General features: G+C 40.6%; 3 protein-coding genes across 4 annotated transcripts; 2 read left to right on the forward strand and 1 right to left on the reverse strand.

Moving 5' to 3' along the window:
• Positions 1-2,840: 2,840 nt before the first annotated feature.
• Positions 2,841-6,653, forward strand: pars2 (prolyl-tRNA synthetase 2, mitochondrial). Of its 2 annotated transcripts, none has more exons than XM_041935830.1 (4): positions 2,841-2,971; positions 3,565-3,901; positions 4,981-5,226; positions 5,318-6,653. In XM_041935830.1, exons 2-4 carry the CDS (start codon positions 3,578-3,580, stop codon positions 6,197-6,199), a joined length of 1,452 nt encoding a protein of 483 aa, XP_041791764.1. In that variant the 5' UTR covers positions 2,841-2,971; positions 3,565-3,577; the 3' UTR covers positions 6,200-6,653. The 2 variants fall into 2 exon arrangements, with proteins under 2 accessions (XP_041791764.1, XP_041791762.1); XM_041935828.1 differs by having other exon boundaries at positions 2,849-3,275.
• A 468-nt stretch (positions 6,654-7,121) lies between these two features.
• Positions 7,122-12,341, forward strand: ttc4 (tetratricopeptide repeat domain 4). The gene is made up of 10 exons (XM_041935988.1): positions 7,122-7,357; positions 7,526-7,643; positions 7,757-7,918; positions 8,103-8,180; positions 8,331-8,455; positions 8,545-8,631; positions 9,411-9,652; positions 9,878-9,962; positions 10,198-10,280; positions 11,175-12,341. Exons 1-10 carry the CDS (start codon positions 7,247-7,249, stop codon positions 11,272-11,274), a joined length of 1,191 nt encoding a protein of 396 aa, XP_041791922.1. The 5' UTR covers positions 7,122-7,246; the 3' UTR covers positions 11,275-12,341.
• LOC121605875 (cornifelin homolog B-like) lies at positions 11,289-13,563 on the reverse strand. Its single transcript, XM_041935989.1, has 3 exons — positions 13,395-13,563; positions 13,109-13,296; positions 11,289-12,997 (listed from the first exon to the last, which is right to left on the reverse strand). Exons 1-3 carry the CDS (start codon positions 13,459-13,461, stop codon positions 12,779-12,781), a joined length of 474 nt encoding a protein of 157 aa, XP_041791923.1. The 5' UTR covers positions 13,462-13,563; the 3' UTR covers positions 11,289-12,778.
• Between the last annotated feature and the right edge of the window lie 7,962 nt (positions 13,564-21,525).

Below are 21,525 nucleotides of genomic sequence, written 5' to 3' on the forward strand. Positions count from 1 at the left end.
CGCTGAATGTGGTGAAGATGCAAATACAACTTTATCATGATGCATCAGGTCTCTGTCAAGGAAACTTATCATGACTTTTGGGGTTTAATGCAGCAATTTACACAGCATTTATAAGTTGCGAATACTATCATTATTATGAAGCATTATCGATTTCACCTCACTATATTATTTGTTAGATTTATTCTAATGAAGCAGCATTCCCTTTTTTATTTTTAGTTGAAAAACTTGGAAGACTTAATTGCATCACCTTCACTTCTGAAACAAACTTGCGCCACTGCTCATATATGACAAAGTGCATTTAGGATCCCAGATGTTTCTTTGTACACTGCACTTCCCAGAAACCTTTACAATTTTTTTTTAATAGTCAAATGGCAACTCTATATTCAGTATAAAGCCAAACAGGCAAATGTGATGTTTCCAGATAAGATCTGTCCTAATGGGATTGTTCGTATCTCAAGGAGACATTCAGTCGCCCATTTCTCTGAAAACCATCTTACAACAGCAACTAGATAAACGGATGAAAGAGACACAAACCTAATTGGCTGGGGAATACGTCAGTGTGTGTGTGTGTGTGCATCTTCAATCAGTGTGTAACCTGCAGACTGAAAGATGTCCTCCACGGTGTCCACTTGAAAGGGACGAGCTGGAGAGACACTCAGAGCTCAGCTGTTGTTTACCATGTGAGATGACCATCAGGTGCCCGTGTGTCATTGACTGACTGAGGGAATAATGGTTTCAAATTGCTGACATAAAATGCTATAAAGCCAGCAAAAGTGCATTAACACGGACCACAGTACAGAATCATGTCAACAAAAGGCAAAGATTACCTGTGATAGTATAGAAAGTTCAATAAAAATCACCAACTGTACCTGAACTGTGCATCAAATATTTTACTCTACGCTGATGGGGGAAATGATCTTTTGTGTTTTGCTTGTAACCAATGGAACTTTTTACTTTTTTTTAATACTCGTGTTCATTTTTTTTGTGCGTGCTTCCTTTTAGTGTTTTGCACAATTTTGCCTTTAATGTACACTTCTGTCAGAGGAAATGCTCTTCTGCTCATGTCCAGCTGCATATTAAAGCCCTGCCTCACTTTTACCTGAGGACCTATTGCACTCTCCCACACAGATGTCTGGAGCTGATAGGGATCGTTTGCCCATCACTGCTCTCTTCATGTTTGTGGCAAATAATAGAGCTGCCATCTTTACGCCGGGGGGGTATCAAGGTGGACACAAAGGCTGTCCAGACCGAGCTGAAAGAGAGCAGAAATAAAGCAGCGAGTGAGCAGCAGATGTGGCTTTTGAGGACAGCTTAATCACAAGTGAAGCTCTTTGGTCCCTTATATTTCACACAATGTGCTTAAAATCAGCCTTATCATTCGAAGGTGACTGAATGGGTCATTTTCCACATGTGAATTTGCACATTTCTGAAATAAAACAAAAGGTTTTAAAATAGTGTTTCCTGTGTGTCGGGCTCTCTTGGATGGGGCCTTCACATACAGTGAGGAAACAGCCCTTTAAAAAAAAGTGATTTATTATGTCAGAGTCAAAGTCACATCTGAAAATTGTTGATGTTATTAATTGATTAGAGGTGTTTTAAATGCTAGTTAACTATTTAAAATATATAAGTGATACACATATTACACATAGACTCACATGTATGACTGAAGACAATGTGCATTCTTCTCATTCTAAACATGACTGAAAATATGTGGACGTATTAAGTCTTTGCTCACAAACATGTAACTGATACAACTTCAGAAACACTGAAAGCATAGATCGTACCATCAAACCTCTTTGAATCCTTTGACATAACAGGTGGGAAAATGGAGAAACAGGTTCACTGACAAACCTGTGAACACGAATATTTTGTAGACAGTCTTGTGTAACTGGTGCATAAATACTTAGCATGACTCTGTGAGGAAGTGAAATAATGCCAAACACAAGTGACTCATTTAATGTGTTTGCAGGCCGTTGAGCCTTCATCATGTTTCCCCTCCTGTGCGTCTGTCTTTCACACTAAGTGTTTCCTGTCTTCAGCTCAATAAAGTCTAAATTCAAAATTTACAGAACGTGACAATAAAAAATTAAGTTTGGCTTAAAATCTAACTTATTGAGTTTTAACTTAAAACTCAACAAGAGTGCAGCACCTGTGCCAAGGTGACCATCAGAAGGGAGACTTTTTTGATCATGATGATAGGAGGAGGAGAGGGTTAACAGAGGAAATATTCAGCCTTTTGTTCCTGAAAATAGCATAAATGTTGAGGCCAGTGTCCCTTAAGAGTGTTTTTATGAACAAACATGCTGTCCACCATGTCACCAAGGCAAACTAATCAGCACAGTCGCACACCTTCCTGGGGAGGTGTCGAATTAGCAACACAGCGAAAGTCTGTGTTGGCTTTCCAAACCAGTCTGCAAGCTAAAGATAAGATAAAAACTCAGATGTGATGTCCATGTTTGGGAAATAACAAAACATAACTCCAAATCTAAACACGGCAAAAAAGCTTGTGTGAGAAAAAAACATTGTCTGTACACTCTGTACAATGAACACAGAAGTGACTGTCATGCTGTGTACTGTTACTGAGGTTTTTGATAAAAATGATACAGAGACAGCACGCCCAGAAGCAAGCAAACAACACACTAATAATAATAGACCAACACAATGATATAATCAATAACAATAATAATAACAACAACAACAATATTAGTAATAATAATCATCATCATCAAAGTTACTTGTTCATTAGTGTAAAAGGACCTCTCGCCTTGCCGCTGCGTCTGTACTCCTCCAATCCTACAGGTGGCGATCTAACGTTGAAGCGACCAACCTCCAGTCGTGTTGTTGAGGAAGACAGCATGGTGGAGGGTCCTTCAATAGTTTGCATCTTGTCAACATTATAGAAATTTCAGTCTTTGCTCATTTGCTCAAGTAATCTACTCGGAACAGTCAGACAGTATCTGTCGATCCCACGGTGAGTCTCTCTCGCTCAGTGGGCGGACGTATCGGCATTGTGTGCTAACTGAAGAAGCTAACCGTAGCTAGCTAAACTGCTAAGCTGGTCATCAGGGCAGGGTTTGGTAACATGCATCTCTGACACTGCTGTGGACACTTTGGGCGTCTGTCACTGACATCTACAATTCCAGGCACTGTATTACTATTAAACAAATGTGGCTCATTCTAAGGAGTATCTTAAATGGATACTTGTCTGAGTTGTGACGACCTTGACTTCACCTGTTTACTACTTGCATGCAAATAGATTTACCTCAGATTAGCAAGTAAGTACACACGACTTGAGTACATGTCCTATTTTTCCACCACTGATTTGAGGGCTGTAACATTATGGACAAATCTGCCAATTATTGTCCTGATTTATTATGTTAGAAAATGTCAGAAAACAGAGAAAATGCCACCAGATGTTTTTTGTCTGGCCAACTCATTTTTCAGAAGCTGAAACCAGAGAGTATTTGGTATTTTCTGAGGAAAAATGACTCAAACAGTTAATCTTTTTTTTATATTCTGTCAGTTGACTGATTGTTTCAGCTCTAACTTTTTTATCTTGTCTAGGCCCGGCTCTACCATGGAGCCCGTAATGAATCAGATTTGGCCGAGAGTTTTCCAGCGCCTCCACAGAACCTCAGTGCTGCCCAGGAGGAGCCATTCAGCGTGTGTTGAGCACATCACTTCTCCTGCCTCCTCCAACTCCAGACATGTCAAACCCACACTCCTGGTGTCCCGCCTCTACCAGCCTTCAAACCTGCGCGATGTGGGGCAGGACACCAGGCTGCAAGGAGAGATGACTTGTAAGAGCCAAAGGCTCATGCAGCAGGCGGGGCTCATCCATCCATTCAACCCGGGTTGTTACTACTACCTCCCTGCCGCCGTCCGCTCCATGGAGAAGCTGGTGAGGCATTTTTTATTGCGAGAATTTCTACAAGTCAAGTAAGCGTGGCAAATCTGGTCGTGTCATGTCCACAAACAAATATTTTGATAAAGATTTGTCTTGAGATTTTTCTGACATGAATCTCTGTTTGTTGCTGTCTGACAGTTAATACTTAATGATTTTGTTCATTATTTTTAATTTAGGAGAATAGTAGCCACTACAGGAAGCTAATGATAAGCCAAATAAAAAGACTACAAAATAAATCTTATGCATATGGTAATTTGGTTTCCGTCAATATGCCTGACAGTCGTCCACGACGGCACACTAGAGCAAAAATTAGGTTTGTGACCCCTTGAAACAAAGCCGAGTTAACAAAGTCTAATTTTGGCCCCTTGTCACAGGTTGCATATGTCTGCAAAATGTGAACAGTTGAGAGTCCAGTGTGCAGGATTTAGTGGCATCTAATGGTGAGGTTGCAGATTGCAACCAACTTAATACCTCTCGCCTCACCCTCCCCAACAGTGGCTGCTACAAACGCAAAAGGAGCTCCTAAAAGCCACTGTGTTGTTTGTCTGCTCTAGACTACTGTAGAAACATGGCAGACTCCGTGGAAGAGGACTAGCTCCCTCTGTACATATAAAGAGCTTGTTCTAAGGTAAAAGAAACACAGCTAGTCTTATGCTCAGGTGATTATACTCTGATGAAAACATAATTATAAATTTTAGGTTCAATATAACAAGTAGATCCCCCTAAATCCTGCATACTGGACCTTTAAGAAATGGTGAATTCTCCTTTTTCAGATTGATTTATTCAATTTTTAGAGGCCTGCAGAGGTAAAGTCATTTAGTGATTAATAAAGAGAGAGAGAGAGACAGTTTACCGCAAAGCAGCATAATTTTGTGTTGTTTCCTTCCTCCATATGCTTGTAATCATTTGAAGATCATTTTGCGGCCAACTGGGGGTTGGTCCCAGCTCCAAGGTTTGAAGGTTTAGAGGTTTAGAAGTTTGATCATTAATGTAATGAACCAGGATGCAGGGTTGAGTGTAAATGTTATCAGTTTGTTTCTAAAAATATAATAATTGCTGTCTTAAATCAACAGATGAGAGTAATTGACCAAGAGATGCAGGGGATCGGTGGGCAGAAGCTGGACATGCCCAGTTTGTGCTCAGCTGACCTCTGGAAAACCAGCGAGCGCTGGGATTTGATGGGAAAGGAGCTGTTCCGTCTGAAAGACCGCCACGGAGGCGACTACTGCTTGTCCCCTACACATGAGGAGGCCGTGACGAACTTGGTCGCTCACCAGATCACTCTCTCCTACAAACAGTTCCCTCTGCTTCTTTATCAGGTAACCTCTCCGTTTGCCACAAGTGTTATTTGTTGTTGTGCAGATGTGCAGTTGCAGTTGTTCACATTCTGATTTCTTTTCTAAAAAACAGATGACCCGCAAATTCCGAGACGAACCAAAGCCGAAGTTCGGTCTGCTTCGAGGGAGGGAGTTCTACATGAAGGACATGTACTCGTTCGATGTGAGTGAAGAAGCAGCTTACGAGACCTATGAATCGGTGTGCCAGGCATACACCAGGCTCTTCGCCCGGCTGGGTCTGCGTTGCATTCAGGTGCAGGCAGACACGGGCAACATCGGTGGTAAACTCTCCCATGAGTTCCAGCTGCCAGCAGACATCGGTGAGGACAGGCTTCTGCTCTGTGGGAACTGCTCCTTCTCTGCTAATGTAGAGACCATGTCAACAGACAGAACTGACTGCCCACAGTGCAAAAATGGCACACTGGTACAGTCAAAGGGAATAGAGGTTGGCCACACCTTTTACCTGGGTACAAAGTACTCTCATGTGTTCAATGCCACCTTCAGCAATGCCCAGAACAAGGTTAGTGTTGCAGAGATGGGTTGCTATGGTCTTGGGGTAACCCGTATTCTCGCTGCAGCCATTGAGGTAATGTCGACAGAAGAGGGGATCCGCTGGCCAGGCCTTCTTGCTCCTTACCAGGTGTGTGTTCTACCCCCAAAGAAGGGCAGTAAGGAGGACAAGGCGGCCGTCTTAGCTGAAGAACTGGTACACGCTGTGGGAGAGGCTCTGCCTGCCTTGAGAGGTGAAGTTGTTTTTGATGACCGTACACAGATGACCATTGGAAAGAGGCTGATGGATGCCAGAAGACGGGGCTACCCATATGTTATTGTAGCAGGGCAGGGAGCTGTAGAGGAAACCCCCAGGTTTGAGGTGATCTGTCAGCAGACGGGTGAGATGATGTTTCTCAGTAAAGATGGACTGTTAGATCTTCTGGGAAGAGTGGAAACTGTATGAATGTGAATGTGGAAATCAATAGTTTATGTTTGTGTGTTCTCTGTTGTAAATTAAATGTCTGCGAGGTGGTGAGGACAGAATATAAAAGACTTTGTTTTGTGTCTTATGTCATCGTTTCTTTTTGTTTTTTGTTATGAAACATGATTTGCATCCAGGTTGACATTGCTAATTGGCATAAACTTACTGTAACAACATATATAACTTGATAATGGACTGCAGGGTATTAAATTGTATTTTGCTTTCCATTATCTAAAACACAAGAATGTAATAACTTCATTGTTTTTCTGCAATTTGAATGAGCCCACAGAGGGGAACAGAAATATTTGCTGTTGTGTTGTAATATGGATTTGCATCTGTAACATACAGCTGCTGTCACAACATAACACAATGCTGGCATCTGGTAAATATTGTAAATGCAACCATGACATGAAAGTCGGGGAAAAAACAAAAATAAATTGACCTTTTCCAGTGGTGGAAGAAGTACGTAAAAGTGTATATATAACAAATGTTTTCATTGTTAGATAAAAGCAGGAATTCGTTGTTTATTTTAAGTACATTACATTCTGTTTGGTAGTTTAGTCTGTAAAAATTCATCACATTTAATATTATATTCGTATGTTTTGTATAAAATATCTTCACCTGCAAAGGTACCAGCTGTTAAGATGATTTGGTGAGGTAAAAATTACAATATGTCCTTCGCAAATGAATTTGAGCTGAACTACAAAGAAGCATAAAATGAAATATACGAGTTACGACGATTTACCTTCAAACGGCACTACAGCATTTCACTAAATGCGAGTTATTTTCCACATCTGGCGGTTTGATACAATGCAGTCAACGTCTGTTGGCCAGGCCGTGGTGGAACCAAAGTACCGGTCCTGTGTTTCCCCACGGATCTTTACTTACGTTGTACTGCCTAGGCACATGTGTAAACAAGAAGCGGGGCATGTTCTAAAATACGTGACGCGTGTACAGTAATATGTTATAGTTTGTATAAGATTGGTAAACAAAAAAAGTCCTTAAAAAATACATCGATATTGATCGAAAATGGCGTCCTCGGAGGCGCAGTATGAGAGCGACGATGGCATGGACGAGTTCATGGACAAATTCAAAACCCAAAGATATAAAAATGCCTTCACTGAAAACAACTGGGAAGAGGTAAGACACTAAAGGTTGTCAACTTTAGCCAGAACGTTATTTCTACGTAAGTGAGCTGTGTAAACTTCAGTGTTGTTGTCATAAGCTAGCCTTAGCTAGCTAACTGGTAACTTGATAGGTCAATTATCTGTCAACCCGCAGTTATCCCTCTGTTTTTGTCTCATTCAGGAGTTTGATAAAGTCCCCATGTTCATGAAAAAAGCCCCTGAAGAGTTTGACTCAGAAACACACCCAGAACTAGCTTGTCTACAGGCCATCATCCATGATGAAGATCGACCCCCACAAGGTAGCTGGACCACCATTTCCTCAAGCGAGTCGTCCTAATCGTCCGTGGAAAGTGGAAATAGCAAGTTTGACAAACTGGTAATGATTTAGTTCATTTGTCTTATTCCTCCTCAGAGCAAGCAAAGAGCCTGAAGGACGAGGGAAATGCGTTTTTCAAAGAGAAGAACTACCAAAAGGCCATTCTGTCCTACACAGCGGGTTTAAAGAAGAAATGTGGCGACCAGGAGCTCGACACGGTCCTCCTCACCAACCGAGCCGCAGCTCACTTCCACCTGGGTAAGAATTTCTTCTTCTTTCTTTCTTCACACGCCATGAGGACTGTTTCACAGCTTGGTGAGACACACATGTATCGCTAGCACCAGGAATATGGATTATTGTAAACTGGCTCACACAGAGTAATTTGTTCTACCTTCTGGCCTAATTTCATCCTCGTGTTTTTTTCTGTTTTTTAATCACACAGGCAACATGCGCTCTGCACTGAATGATGCTGCAGCTGCAAAGAAGATCAAACCAGACCACCTTAAAGCCTTGGTCAGAGGTGTGGAATATAAACATACCTTTTTTTCTAGACTATGACATTAAATGTGGTTAGAAATATTACTATGTTACAGTAGGACATAAGAAAGCAAAACACTGCTTAGAATAATGACAAAAACCATCATGTGCGGCTTTCTTTATGCTTCTGCAGGTGTCCAGTGTTGTATAGAGCTGCGCATCTTTGCAGATGCCATCCAGTGGTGTGACGAGGGACTCAAGGCCCATCCGAATGACAAGAAGCTGCAGGAGCTGAGAGCAGCAGCAGATAAACACAAGGTACAATCGCTGATGAGTTCACTTGATGTCGGGGTGGAGGTCTTAGTGTCAGTGAAGCGTAAAGCTCTGTTTATGTTTTTGTGCCTCAGAGAGCAGCAGAGAGAGATGCCAGGAAGGCCAAGGCCAAAGAAAAAAAGCTGTATGGTGAAAAAGAAGCTCTTCTGGCTGCTGTAAAGGTAAGCTTCCTGTTTAAAACTGGGGGAAAGTAAACCCCAACTTGATCTCAGTTAAGCATCAAACCTGTGGAACTTGCAGTATATATCAAGTACTTACATACCATGTCATGGATGCATCAAATCTGACACAGAGGGTATGTAAATGAGGGATGCTCCTAATGGCTAATTTCCCTGACGTTTAAACAGAAGTTTAAACTTAGACTAGCTGACCAGTCTAAAAGTGAAAAAACACTGTCAACAATTGAGCACAATTGAATCTTTAAGGTTAAACATTGTCCAAAAAATAAAGTGTTATAAAAGGCATTTTAAACTGTTAATCACATTTTAAATGCTGCTGCAATGTGAATTCTGATCAGTGTATGTCTGCTTTAAGTGCTTGTTTTTGTCGCTGACAGTCAGATTGTTGTGTCAGACAGCATCATGGAAAGATCCTTTTTGTGAAAGACGAAGTTGCTTTTTGTTTAGCCAGAAACAGTTGTTACATCGCTCTCACCAACACCAGACTCCTTTCACAGAAACAGTCATTTTATCGTCATACAACACGCTTCATTAAAGCTCGACAGAAACAAAACAAAACTCACCAAAACTGATTGAAATGTTTACATTAATAAAATAATAAGTTTAACTAACTAGTATTTCTGGTTCCGACTAGTGAGGTTTGCAACACTTAATCGACTAGTTGACCAGTTGCACACATCTCTAATATAACCATGATATAAGATCTGCTTATCTGCTTTTTTGTAGTGATTATCAGATGCATTTTTGTGTGTGTTATGCAGGATCGAGGCATCAAGCTCCTGCAGCCTGCGCAGCCTCGTCAGCATGGTTCAGACAGCGAGGATGAGGATGAAGGCTCCTCAGCAGCGATACGGCAGCTGAGAGTGGACGGCCTCAGCTCTCAGGAGGTCACGGGGGCTCAGGTCTTCCTGGACGAGCAGGGCTCCCTGCACTGGCCTGTTCTTATCCTCTATCCTGAACACCAGCAGAGTGACTTCATCTCTGCGTTCTGTGAGAACAACTGGTAAACTCCTCTTCATCTTTTTGTCGACTCTACCTGATTTGGTGTATTTCTGTGCTTATTGTAACCAAGATGTAGTTTCATTAATTGCAGCCAATCAGGACATTCCACTCATCAACCTTTCTCAGTTTCATCTGACTAAAGAAAGTTAAATACACCTTGAAGTGTTTCTAATGAGAAATACAGATGAAAAATCACTTCTGTATCTTTTCATATGTCTTGTTTCAGTTTTCTAGATCACCTGACGGTCATGTTTGGAGAAGAGCTTCCACCTTGGGACACAGACAGAAAATATCATCCACAAAATTTGCAGGTTTGTGTGTTTTGCCTGAACATTATTAGGCAGTCATGGCAGAATAAGGAATCAGTCCCCTGCCATCCTGAAGAAGTTAACATACTGTGTCATTTTTTCTGTTTTCATCATCATTATTTTCTGATTAGTACAAATAGTCATGAGTGTAAAAGAGGGCAGTTACATCAATGAATGAAATGACACTAATCGATTTGTAATCCAGATGAGCCACATTTGACCTTTCCTCACTTTCTAGCTGTACTTTGAAGACGAGCAGAAGGAGAGGCTCTACCAGGTGAACCCCGAGACGTCACTTTTGAAAGTGTTGCAGCATAAAAGGTACATCTGTTGAGATAAAGTCTGTTTTTCATTAAGTGAGATTTCATTTTGATTCATGCTAGGGCCCTCAGGTATTCTTCATTTTGATTAGCTGGCAGGTGTCCATAATTTTCTTTTACAACCCAGATTCCAAAAATGTTGCGGCGCAATGTAAAACATACATAAAACAGACATCTACTCGCGTGAAAACAGCACAAAAACAGTATACTTAATGTTTGACCTCATCAGCTTCATTCATTTTTGTAAATATCTGCTTATTCTGAGCTGAGTTTCAAACAAGTTGCGACAGGAGCAAGAACAGACTGGGAAAGTTGTGGAACGCTCCAAAACCACCTGTTTGGATCATTCCACAGGTAAACAGGTTGATTGGTAACAGGTGATAGTATCATGATTGGGTATGAAAGGAGCTTCCTGGAAAGGCTCAGTCATTCAGAAGCGAGGATGGAGCGAAGTTCACCACTTTGTGAACACATGATTGGATAAAGAATGATAGTACATGGGTTCAGGAACACTTCATAAAACTGCTGTCAGTAAACACAGTTTGTTTGAAAATTACTGCATTCTGTTTTTATTTACATCTTGCACAGCATCTTAACTTTATTTGAATCAGGGTTGTAATTTATGTTTTAACCTGCGTCTCATTTTTGTCTTATTAGATCTAAAATGAGTTTTTGATATTGTTTGTAAAATATAGCAGCCGCTTTGCGTCGGGCTTCTATTCATCCTGTCGGGGTTTATTTCTCCATAGGAACCTGCTCACTATGCATTATCCCTTACATACAGTATATTATCTGTTAGATATCTGTGTCTGTCAAGGTAGAGAAACTTCCTTCACTCTCCTTTACATTAACTTCCTTCACTCTCTTGTCTTGGTCTTCTCTGTTCTATTAACAGGTTTTTTGTCAAGGCGGGCACTCCCAGTTTCATCGTTCTGGTAAATGGTTCCCCTTTCTGGAAGAAGTTTTTAACAGGGAAGAAAGTACAAGGATTGTGAAAACACAGGCCTTCGAGTCTTGGGACTTTAATACACACAATTTGCTGACTTTGTTCTGGAAAACTAGGACACACTGTTTGACAGCAAATACCAATTTACTATATATGAACACAAAACAAATCAGATCTGTAAATGTAGTCCATGTGGTTTCTTTCTGTCTGTACAAATATAACCTGCAGATTGAAAACGGTGAGAAGACATTTGACTCAAGTTCTGAATTATACAAATTAATGACAAGAACAACAAAATGTGTAAAAGGTGGAAATGAGTGATGCAAGTGCTTGTAAGTAAACATGAAAAAAGGACAGCAAAGCCTTCTGACTCTCCCTCACATTTTTAAAGACTAGTGAGTCCCTGAATCGTCTCGGTGTTAGTCAACATCAAAAGCCATATAATCTCTAGTTCAGCTTTATTATCCAGTAAGGAAATGACCTTTTACAGCATTATTCAATGGAAGAGATGTGAAGAAGTTCTGCTTTTAGGAGAAGACGTCCACCTGGCCTGTTGCTCTTTTCCTCTGCCTAGTCCACACATACAGCAGTAGGTAATCGGAAACTTAGCTTTTTGAAAACTCTGTGCAGGGTGAGAGATAGTCAAGCTTCTGCAGTGTGGACAGGAAAAACTGGGTTTTTGGCCTGCGACAACATGGTGTGCTCCTTTTGTCTGATTTGTTAGGTGTGGTTCAGACCTTCGCCACATAAGGCTCACACCTGGAGTTGCAGTATTAAACATACTATGCAGATGATTAATGTTGGCCCAGCTAGGTGTTTGAATGCAGGTGATTAAACCAGCTTTTTGTCTTTCTGTCATGATGATGTGCTGGAGTACATTACAAGAGACAGCTCAGCCCAGCGTGAATGCATGGCAGGCATGAATGACTTATTAATAAGATGCTCTTGCCAAGTCAAGCCTCAGCCTTTCCTCATGAGCTCTTCATAATCATAAGAACATCAGGCTGTATGGAAGAATCTCTCATACAGAGTCGTTTTTTCGTGGGTCATACGAGTAATCTAACAGAAACAAACTTAACTAAAAAATATAAAATAGATATTAAGACAAACTTAATGCAAATTTAATATTCTGTTCACCATGACATCATGACAGTTTTTTTTTTTTAGATTTTATGACTTTAATTAGATTTTATACAGTTATGACAAGTTTAGTAAAGGTGGCTTGGAACTTGATATAATATTAATATTTCTTATTGATGCAGCTGGAAATGTTTGATAATGAGTTTTACTGGTTTGATCAAATGTCTAACTTTTTTTTGTCTTTTTGTTTGTTTTAAGAGGATAACTTGAGACTGAATTTAAAATCAATGATGCAATAGTCATAAAAAACAAGTACAAGTGATAATATTACTGAAAAGGTCTTGATGAGAGTCAAATGAGAGCTTAATTATTATGATTATTAAGAATCTTTGTGTCTAACAAAACAAACAGCAGTGTGATCTGAATCTCATTTCCTTCACAAGACACAGCAGACCAACGAGAAGCCACAAAGCTCAGGGTGACATGACGACCCCCGGTTGGCTCGTAAAACAAACCTGCTGTGGGTTTGCAGGCATCATCATCACTGGAGCAGGCTGCATGTTGACAATGGTTTGAGACTGCACATTGATGACGGTGGGAACTTTCCTGCGATGTTTTAGCTCGCGATGCATCTGACACCAGGAGCACCACACGCAGAAACAGGAAACTGCAATGTCCTTACAGAGAGAGCCCTGTGGACAACCACAGTGAAGTGTCTGTCAAGTTCTGAAGCTCACATTGCTGTACTTTCATCCAACATGTCATGTGACATTCTGTAGGCATCAGCTTTACATGCAGCATACCTTGATCCTGAATCTGTTTCGCATGGCAGCCCTCATAGACAAGACTGCCGGAGGAACACACAGCGGTATCCCAAAGACTGCTGATATGGCGGGGCCACATATGTCGCATAGCGGGAGGCAGTTGTTCTCTCCAAATCTTCCTGAAACTGTGCAGGCAAGGCAGGGGGCGCACCAGAAACCATAGCAGCCTGAAAAAACACAGAGACATACCACCAGAGTTTTACAAATGCTCACAAGTGGCTTTGCATTACTAGAGAAGGTCATAGATTCTTAGATAGATTCTTACAAGTGCTGGCATCCTCAAAGCAGTCAAAGAGACTGCTGCTCCAGGCTGTCAAGGGCTCGTCTGCCATCGGACAACGTTCGGCACAGAGGGTCAACTATGAAGCTGTTAACACGCAGAAATCAGAGCAAAAAAAGTTCAGGTCTCAGAACATGAGGAGTATGTTGTCTTAATCGTACCACCACTTCCAAAGGAACATGTGAAAAATGTCACTGTTGCACCACATATTTATCTTCTGCAGTACATTATCTGATTGGATGTCAAAGCAGCTGGATGCAAAACAGCAGTAGCGCCCAAACAAAAGGATGTCCTGTCAGCCTTGTTTCACCTGTGTTCTGATCAGTCCTCGCTTTGACTGACAAATTACTACCTCCAGTGAAAGAGCCAAAAAATACCCTCCATGCCACATGGAAAACCTCTGAACAGGACAAACTGACACCATATGATAAAAACTTACTGTTGAGTAGCTACACATCAAGTAAATGACTGAAAGGTGGTGTGTGGTAAATACTGATAACACTTAGAAACGCCCAGGATGCCTGTTTGTGGTGAGGCTGTGTTACAAAGAAAGTGTAAATAAATCATTTCTGTCTGTGGAAACCTCACTTCTCGTCATCTTACAGCATCACTGAACTTTTACAGCATTTAAAGTTTCACTGAACTGTTCGAAACAAGCAAACCTGAAGGTCTCACCTGATCAAGCTGGACTGCCGTCCTGCTGGCTGCGACGCTGTCAATGAGTGAATGAAAGGACATGCTTTTGGATCAGGGATGGCACCTGGCGGAACGGTTAAACAATGCAGAAAAACTTGATCGGAACTATATGCTAAGAAAAGTTTGTCTATAGTGTAATTGCTACAGCCACTTTACTTTAAAACTTTAAAATGAGAATTTCCCCCCTTTAAATACAGGAACATACAAAGCTGAAATGAGCCAAAAGGAACTGTTTTGTTAAAATGAGGACAGTTTGAGAGGGAAACTTCGCCTTTGTGCATGTGTTTGATTACAAGACAGTTATTATCACTGAAAAATTATCTTTTCCTGTTTGACAAATGTCAGAATGATCTTCATTATGTTTAGCTGTGAGACACTGTGCACTGCAGGTAAGCACAAAGCAGTGCAGGCTGCTTTGAGTCGTACATCTGTGCATTTAGTGTCATTATTGTGTATAGATTTTCATCAGTAATAATGTACAAGCTGACTGTAGACTGGAGCACAGCCCTCTGACGCAGTGATGAACTGGCAGGGCAGAGGTGGCTGCAGGGTGTTTCCCAGGATTCAACTCATGACGACAGGAAAGTCACAGAACAAGTCAACAGGTTAGGATGAACATCCATCAAGCTAGGAGGGTCTGCGTGACCCCGTTTCTGACATGTGATGACAGCTCAGGTCTTATACACACAAAGCTGTTCTCCTGCAGGCATGTTGAAAGAAGAAATTCATGACTTTGGATTCTTTATTTTTATTTGCCAACTACCGGGATAGATGCTGTCATGCTGCAGTCTTGGCTCAAGAATACTGTGTGTTCTCAGTCCTGATGCTGACCTGCTCCCCAGCCCGATGAAGGGGGTCAGCCCTGCTGACCCAGAGCATGGTAAGTAGAAAAATGAAATGTAAGTACAGCACAAACGTCAAGGGCTCCTGCTGCTGGAGTGTGTCTCCCTGTATTCTCTTTGTAATTTAAATAAACTTAATCTGTCCTGTGCTGTTCAGTCATGTGTCCATGTCGGTGGATGGGACACACTCCTGACAAGTCGTGGGTGTGTCTGTAAAATTAGTCCCACCTTGTCACATTTGTCACTGATGCTGTTGTGAGACATTTGGCGCTCAGGCGTCCTCATGAGCGACTACTCACTGACACTGTGGCCAGTGTCAGTGCATCCGTCACATCATCAGTTTGGTGGGCAAAAGTTTGTCCCTCTTGGAGAGTCTCAGACGAGGCCGAGAGGACAGGCGGCTCGTTCGATGTCTCTGGAACATATTCTGTGACAGGAAAGACAGACAGTGCAGCAGTCCTTCAGAAACCAGGTGAGCAAAATGTTTCAAGGACCTAGCAAATGTAGAAAATGTGGAGGAATGAAACTTATTACTTACAAAGGCTGTGTTTGTTGTTGTGATGGATGCTTTGCTCTAGATTGTGACTTTCCTGACATCTTTTGGCTCTTTATGTTACTACAACATATGACAGAGAATTCTGAGCAGCTTTACTGATACCATCACTTCTTTTTGTGTAGAGAGGGAGACAGTATAGAATTAAAGCCAGTTTTACAAGCTACAGTTACATGCATGCACATTTTATACTGATATTCAATAATCTCCAGGCAGTCCTGACTGAAGCTCACAGGAAATTGGAGTTACAGACAAGTTTATTAGTTATTAATCAAATTGCTGTTAAGGTAAGTTCTCCAAGCAGAATCAATTTAACATTTGCTGGTTCCAGTTTATATATATTGTGAGGATTTACCTCTTGTTATATTGTCTAATGTCTTGTAAAGTCCATATCCAAAAGGTTTTGAGTGGTGGTTGGACAAAACAAGCAGCTTGATATCATCACCTCACCCATTTTTACAGTTTTCAGAAACTTTACTGGCCAGACAATTAGTCAAGAAAAATCTCAACAGATTGACTCTTTACTGTAGTTGCAGCCCCAAACACTTTCACAGTTTATTATTGTGACTATATATTAAATATACATATGTTTTTAATGTATGGATCAAAAATAGCAAAAGGAAAGAAAGACAGAAAAAATCATTGGATAAAACTGGTTCAAGCTAATCTCTATTATCTCTATAAGCAGATGTCTGCATATGAATGCAGAATCTGTAGGCAAGGGACAAGATGCCGGTATTTCTGTTTGTAGTCCAAGTGGTACTGACCAATCAGGTCTGAGAGCAAAAGAGGCTGAGGGCATCAGCCAATATCTTGGAATCCATCAGTTACTATCTTAACGATGATTTAGCTTTAGTTTGATTTATCCACATTTATATGCAGATATGTGTTTATAGAGATTATTGCTCTTACTTCAGTTATTTAAGTAAATGATCCCATATTGTGCTTGTGCTTGATCTGAGAGTGATCCTTATCGTAATCCACAGATCTGATTATTTCCTTGATTGATTGGTTCATTGTCTGGTCTATGAAACACCAGAAAACTGAATGTGAAAAGTGCACCACCATCTTCAAACGTCCAACTGTCCACTGCTCAAGGATATTTTGGACCAAGAAAAGCATCAGATTCTACATTCAGTGGATTAAAAGATCAAAACATTGCATTTCCATTCAGGCACTGCTCAAACCTGTTGAAGTAGAACTGAGCCAGTAATATATTGAAATCACTTGAACCCATTCGAGCTGATCTTTGTGTCAGGAAGTGGGGACTAAGGGGGAAATCTATGAGGGAGATTTATGGGTTGAACCCAGATGCAGACACTAGGGCGCAGATATAATTAACACATTTAAATCAAGGACAAAAATCAAGGAAAACCAAAACTCTTGCTACTCGGGAAAACACACACTAGGGTAAAGGGTTACACAGAGAACGAAGACAACACAGGGAAACTTTGAATAAACAAAACTCAGAACAAACACTGACAAAGAACATGAGGTGGCTAGACAAGATGATACTAGAACACACTAGAGCTGGAGCATGACTAAAGACAAACACACACTAACATGGACAATGGCATGGCATGAAATACATGAACTGTGGCATGGTTAATAGCAAGAACTCTAACATGGGCTGAGGTATGACAGAGACATAACTTGACAACACGTACTTGGACCAGACAATACCAGGATAAAGACTCACAGGGTAAGACAGACAACACTAAAAACGGTGGAACACTACATAAAACAAGACATGAACATGAACAAAGACAGGAGCAAGACAATAAACAAACTTACTAGAACTGTGGCAAATAAAAAAAAAAAAAGACGAACCAAGGAGACAATCACATAAATCACAGCGTGGACAAACGCAACAAAGAACACTCACTTACAGGACAAAGGCTATGGCTATGACTGTGGCAAGGTAACGTGGGACAAGGAATCACAGACAACAAAGTGGCGCAGACAACGACCCGAAAAAGACTGGGGGGAAGACACAGACTTAAATACACAAGGCAGGAACACTAATGACACACAGGTGAAACACATCAGACAATCACACTGGAGGGAAAACACAGGAAATAAAGCAACACAAAGACACATAACATGAACCTTCAAAATAAAACAGGATGTAACAAAAACAACACACAATGGGAAACTTAACAAAAAAACGATGTGCATGGCACGGGTCATGACACTTTGTCTTCATATGAAACAGGATTATTGGGTCAGACACAATGCAGGAAAGCTTTTATTTCAAGGTGTGAAATGATGCAGTATTGGTTAATAATAAAATGCCGATTTTTGTTTGTAAATACAGTATTTTACAATATTTTTATTTCTTTACCTCATCAGCACAAAGACATAATGTTGTGTGTATTCATTGTACAGAATTTCTTTGACATAAATGTAGTAACAGGGAAGCACAAGGAAGAGTTTTGGTATTGTTCAGGAAGCAGATGCAGACCTCTGCTCTCTTCACATTCAAAGGTACAAAGGAATTCCTTCTGATCCATCATCATGAGATTTTAGTTTTCATTAAGGCAGAGAAGTCGCAGGTCTTTAAGAAGAGGGATAAACTGATCATAAGCACCAACCTCCGATCATCATAGTGGAAGAGAAATTTACCCAGCATGCTTTGACCCCAGGGGGTTACCATTAAAAATGATCACATCTTTGTAATGCACAGATAAATTTATGTTTCTGTCTTCAGGGAACCCAGAAAAATAGCAGCAGCTTGGAAAAAATAAGGACAGAACAGGGACTGTATCCTCCCTCTCAGCCTCAGCCAGACAACTGACCTGAATCAAATTTGTTTCAGGATACACAGCAGGCCGATTAGAAACCACAATGCTCAGTATGAGACCACGCCTGGATGGCTCACAAAACCAGCCCGAGGCGGGGCTCCAGGCTGAGTGTTGACGACGACAGTGGAGTTTTTCTTGCGATACTTCATTTCACGATGCATCTGACACCAGGAGCACCACTCACAGAAACAGGAAGTTGCAATGTCCTTACAGAGAGAGCCCTGTGGAGAACAAAGTACTAATTATGCTTTTTAAAAAATTATTTGAAGTCTTCCATTACAGTGAAGTGCAGTCTTTAAATTCAAGTATAATGCTCTAAATTAAAATGGATTATTGCAAAATGATTTTATTTTCTGTAGATATATACGAGGCTTTCATTCCAACACAGAACTTAGAATGTACGAGTTTTACAGGTGTTGTACCTTGATGCCATATCTGTGTCGAATGCCGACCCTCAGAGACAGAGCTGCAGGAGGCACACACAGAGGCAGCCCACACGCTGCCGTAATGGCAGGGCTGCATATGTCACATAAGGGGAGGCAATGATTCTCTCCAAAATTTCCTGAAACTGTGCAGGCAAGGCAAGGGCAGCACCAGAAACCATAGCAGCCTGAAAAACAAGCACGGTTAAGTTGCAATAGAGTTGCAACATGTAGCGAAAGTGGATTTATATGATTGACGAAAAAAGACATGAGTATGATTGAAAGTTGCGGTGTTGATTCTTACAAGAGCTGGTGTCCTCACAGCAGTCAAAGAGGCCGGTGTTCCACTCTGTCAAGGGAAGTGCCATCAGCTTGTCAACTCGACCGCAGACTCAGAACAATTAACCTGTTAACCGAAACTACATGAAATTAATAACAGAAATGATTTTGGAGCATCATGTAGCATTAGTTTGAATATTAATGAGAAAATTTCACACAAAACCTTCTCTTCATAGAACAGTAGAACCAGTCATGTACCGTGTAAAGACAATTAGTTTGAAATACAAATATGTTTCTGATGAATTGCTACTTTTATGTTTGTGTATAAAATATAGTGACTTTATGCGGGTAATCCATTAAGCTGTGTGGGTGTGTGTGCGTGAAAATAATTGCAATCCTTCATAGTCAATCAGTAGATAATCATCGTCCATCCGTTTCTTATCAAAATATTGGCACTGGTAAGAGAGCAAGGAGCTGCAGTGAAGGAGGTTTCTTTGTAAGACTGTAGCAATATGATAAGAAGTTAAACGTTTAAACATCGATGAATCTCTTCATTTCCACCGTGTAGCTGTGAAGTTGATGAGAGATGAGCTGTCAAAAAACCTGGGTTGTGAGGCTTGGCTACATAAACAATAGTTTCTCTTCTTAAATCTCCTTCTCCTGGACCTTGTGAGCTTCCAGCACTGTAGATGAAGCTGTGATTTTACTTTCAAAATAGACCTATCTTAATTTTTATCAGCAAATCAAAAACTCTTACCTGATTAAGCTTAACGCCTTGTTGTCACCCTGGAAAGCTGCGAAAGAACATGCCATGCATGAGGAGTGGAACCTCATGCACTTTGAGTAAAGCCCAGACAATGCTGCAGAACCTGATCCAAAGTGCAAAGAGAGGCGAAAACAGTCAGAGTAGCAAGTCCATTGTTTTAACAGCAAACCAGTCAGACACTTCCACAGAAGTTCCAAACATTTTTGTAACTCTGCGAAGAGCCACCGCCCTCACACACACAAACACACACACACAAAACACAAACAAACACAAACACGCACACAAACACCATCAGGTTATACAGCTCAGGCGTTGTAGCACTGATGCACTGATGCATACTGTTTTCTTTGCACTATTGTAAACATCCTTCTACCTCATACATGCTATAAACTCTGAATATTACATCCTTTTCCTTAAATACTACACTATATATTTCTATTTCCACTGTGACACACATATATATTTATATTTATCTACTGTGCAATAGAGCAAATACTGTGTTTAACTTATTATTGTCTTAATACTGGTGCAGTTTTTCAATATTTATCAAGTACTTTCCATTTGGCAATATAATTTCTATAGTATGTATAAAGTGCACATATATATATAGTCAACTTTTTATTTTGTATTTTGTATTTTCCACTGCCTTTGATATTGCTATTTTATTGATGCTGTAACACCAAATTTCCCCAGCTGGGGATTAATAAAGTTGATCTTATCTTATCTTAAACACACAACAAAATCAGTCAGACAAAACAGGAAAGGAGGAGGCATTGCAGCCATTTTTTCTAAACAGTTTGTGTGTAATGACATTGACTTGGGTGAATTTACATCATTTGAACATCCTGCTCTCGCTCAAAGCTGACTTATCAGTGCTCATCATTACATTGTATCGACCACCAAGACATTCATCTGTGTTCATGCAGGAATTCTCAGAGCTGCTCGCACTTAGTATGACATGACTTGAAAACTCATATCAACAAAAAGAATAAGATAAGATGAGTTAAACTATTAATCCCCTGCTGGGGAAATTCGAGTGTTGCAAGCAGCAGGCAATAGCAGTAGGAATAACAACAGAATAGAAAAATGCAAAATAAAAGTTGATTATATATATGTACATTTGATACAATAACTATAAAAATTTTAAAGAAAATATATATTGCCACAAAAGAACAAAAATACGTGTCACAGTAGAAAAAGGTATATATGCATAGGTTGAGTAATATTGTAAACCTAAATTACACATCAGTGCAAGAACAGTCTGAATATGGACCCAGTGCTACATTCAGCAATGCTGGAGTTGAACACTCTGACAGCTCTTGGGAGGGGTTGTTAATGATGGATGTCAGCTTGGCTATCATCCTCCTCTCACCTACTTCCTCAATGGTGTCCAGAAAGCCGTCCAGGACAGAGCCAGTTCTCCTGAATGACTCCAAAGCTACGGAGCTTGTGAATTTACTGGACAGCTCTGAACTCAGCCAACATCGACACACAGCTATGACTGCTCTTTGTGTGATCATGTGATCATTTGTTGATCTTTTTTGACATATACTTACTTGAAAACAGTACAAAGACAATATATTTAATGTTTTACCTCATCTGATTCAGTATTTTTTGTAAATATCTGCTTATTCTTAATTTGATGCAGCAACACGTTTCAAACAAGTTGCGACAGGAGCAACAAAAGACTGGGAAAGTTGTGGAACGCTCCAAAAACACCTGTTTGGATCATCCCACAGGTAAACAGGTTGATT

This window comes from Chelmon rostratus, chromosome 4 (genome assembly GCF_017976325.1).
Source record: "Chelmon rostratus isolate fCheRos1 chromosome 4, fCheRos1.pri, whole genome shotgun sequence".
Classification (NCBI taxonomy): Eukaryota; Metazoa; Chordata; class Actinopteri; order Chaetodontiformes; family Chaetodontidae; genus Chelmon; species Chelmon rostratus.